The sequence below is a fragment of the Microtus ochrogaster genome, chromosome 5, assembly GCF_000317375.1.
Source record: "Microtus ochrogaster isolate Prairie Vole_2 chromosome 5, MicOch1.0, whole genome shotgun sequence".
NCBI classification, from domain to species: Eukaryota; Metazoa; Chordata; class Mammalia; order Rodentia; family Cricetidae; genus Microtus; species Microtus ochrogaster.
In genome coordinates, this window is record NC_022012.1 from 91,693,899 (window position 1) to 91,696,931 (window position 3,033).

Below are 3,033 nucleotides of genomic sequence, written 5' to 3' on the forward strand. Positions count from 1 at the left end.
GGAATACTCCAGCCTTTCTCCTTCCAGCCCCCTTTTACTTTCAGCTATGATCTGAAAAACTCAACTTGCATAAAAATGGCATCTCTGCTGGTTGAGGCTCCCAGGAGTCCAATGGGTAGGACAGGCTTAGAAAGAGCAGAAGGCTTAGGTCCTGTGTCAGTCCTGCTGGTCCTGAGTTCTCTGTGCTAAACTTCTGGTTTATTTTAGGGCTGCCGCTAGGGGAGTGGATGGGTGCCCTGAAGTATACCCAGGGGACCCCTGCTATGTCTGCAGAGTGCTATATGACTCCGCACACTCTTCTTGAGCTTCTAGAGGGTGGCTTTCCTGACAGATACATGTGGGAAACTCGGGGCCCAATCATGGTCCCAGCTGCCCATGAACCACGAAGCTATCGACCACACAGACGGGTGGAGCTGGGGTGGATTCTGTTGTGGTACCTAGGGTCCGAGTCAAGACAAGGATGACATTCTAAAGCAGATAGCGCATCCCGGAGCAGGTGGGAAACCCAGCTCCCCCAGGGCACCAGGCTTTCCGCAGAAACCCCAGGAGCTTGCCTTTGGCTGGCACTGTAGCCAGCAGCCACATCAGAGGCATTCCTGGCACCTAGCATCACTCTGTCCCTCTGGAATCAAGTGTCCTTGGCTCCCAAAGAGACATTTAACTCTGGTCCGATTACTCTCTTGTGGGTGAGTTCCTGCCAGGACTAGGCAGTGCAATGAATTGATGGTGTGGGCAAGGTTCAAAGCCATCAGCCAAATGGTGAGCTGTGTGTTAGTACCCGCTGGGGCAGGGGACAACAGACAGAGTTTTCCGAAGCCATGAAGAATTACATATGTTAAAACCCACAGACACACACACACATGCTTGCACACGTGCAAACACGCACATACATATGTACGCGTGAGGTTTCCTCCTTGTTACATATCATAGCTAATTCCTTTTCAGCGCAGGATGTCAAAACCAAGAAGGCAAATACTCTGCTAGAGACCCCCGCCTTCCCTCACAGTTTTTCTTGGGGGCTTTAAAATTCACCTCATAAAAATGGATGGAACTGGAAGATATGAAGTGAGGTGACCCAGTCTCAGGATCATAGTGGATCCGGCTTCTAACTTTCATATATGCCTATCTATGTGGGTGTGAGTGTGTGGAGAGACCTGAAAGGGGCCCGTGGGAGGTGGGGGAGAAGCTTTAAGGGAGAGGTGGGCACTAACAGACAATGTGAAAATGGGAAGGGGACAGAAGGGGACAAGAAGGGGTAGGGGTGGGGAGACGGGAGCGGGGGAGCCGACAGGAACTAAGTATACGTAAAAATATCTGTTACTTTGCATGCTAAACTGAAATTATTATTTTAAAAAAGAAACAGGACCGCAGAGATGGTCCAGCCAATAAACGTGCGAGCCCGAAAACTTGAGTTTGGTTCCCTGAACCCAGGGTAGAAGGACAACAGCCAATTCCTGAAAGTTGTTCTCTGATCTCCACATGCCTGCCATGGTCTGTGGGCCTCCATGTTCACGGGTGTATCACGCACACGCACACACACTTTTATAAAGATATTAGAATTTCCCTTATATGCTCACATTCTTTGGTAAAATGTGGCACTTCCCAAATGCCTGTGTGATCACAAAAGCATTCTCTAAGCCAGGGATTTAAACTCGGCAATCTGTCATCTGTAGGTGAGAACATGGCCTACTCCACAACACCTTCCTTGGCCCTTGCTACCCTGTCCTTCACCACCTCATAAGGACGTGGGGAAGGCAGCCCAGACCTGCCAGGAAGTGAGGGACTCCAGGTCAGCCTGCAGAGTGGCACACAAGGAGGCAGAGAGCCCTCGTGCCTACGGGCCTGGGTGTCGGCGAGACTGTGCTCCGGTTCCGCCCTGGAGCTGGAAGAACCCTTTGCAGAAGGTTCTAGACCACAGCCTCAGAGGCAGCGGGGAGGCCCTCCTGGTTCCAGGCCAGGCCTCTTGGTCGGGAAGCTAGGGGTGTGTCCCCCTCATTCCTCCACCTGCTAGGGCGGTAGAAGTTCTACTTACCCTCATGCCCTCAAATCGCGACAGGGCCCTCAGGGGTCGCAGTGCACGCAGTGTCCTCAGTGACTTGATGGGACCCATCTCAGCAAAGCCTAAGGTGTTGGCCACGAGGCTGACCAGCGAGACCTAGAGAAGGGAGTGGGTGGGGAGGCAGGGACAGTTCCAGAGACAGGCGGTGGACTCTCGGTTCCTCTTAGGCTGGTCAACTTTCTTTACCAGTCTGTTAACTGCTAGCTCAGGCTTCCAGGAGCTTTGAAGGCCTGGAGTAAGCCAAGACCATCCTGTCTACTGGCCCTTCGTCCTGGGACATGTCATCCCTATTCTACCATTTGTGTGGCTGAACAGAGACAAAACCTGGGGTTCTAAGTACAATGTTTGAGTTAATCCTCTTCTCTTCCAAAGAATTCTATTTGGGGGAAGAAAGGTCAGTCCCGGGTTGCATACGAGCACCAGACAGTCACGGGGTACTCCCTTAAGCTGGACTTTGTAACATTCTGACATCTTATGAGGACATAGGTGGGGATGGGTGACACTGGAGCCTCTGCTCCCTCTATCCTTTCCCCAGAACTCCCCCCAGCGGACCCCATCATGCTAAAGGTCCGAGAGCCAACACTCTCATTTCTCCACTCCCTAGCGACCACATCCGGAAATGGTGTCTCACCTGGACCCCTGCCTTTTACCCTGGTGCTGCGGAGGTGGGAAGGACTGCACAGGAGCCAAGGCCCTAACACTTTCTCTGTGCTGGGAAGCACTAGGCAGTAGGGGTGGCCAAGGGGCATGGAGGAAGAGGCCTGGCTAGTCTCCCTCTTCATCCCAAATAAAAGCCCATGTTTTCACAAAGGCCTATGTGCCTTTTCCTCCTCCTGTTCCCTCCACCCAGCCACTCTGGGGTGGCTTCTCAAAGATATCAGGCATAGTGGTGTAGAAGGTTCGGACACACACCTACGGCGTTGACCCCCCCAGATCTGCTCGAGTCACCTCAGCACCTACGGCGTTGACCCCCC

At 52.8% G+C, this 3,033-nt stretch overlaps 1 protein-coding gene across 6 annotated transcripts in view; it reads right to left on the reverse strand.

The window, feature by feature from the left end:
• The window catches only part of Scn5a (sodium voltage-gated channel alpha subunit 5), an 81,763-nt gene that overhangs the window by 11,573 nt on the left and 67,157 nt on the right, over positions 1-3,033 (reverse strand). For all 6 annotated transcript variants that reach the window (XM_026779074.1, XM_026779072.1, XM_005348090.3 and 3 more), the window contains one exon: positions 2,033-2,155. In XM_026779074.1, coding sequence (XP_026634875.1) covers positions 2,033-2,155 — 123 coding nt within the window. The remainder of the gene's footprint in view (positions 1-2,032; positions 2,156-3,033) is intronic.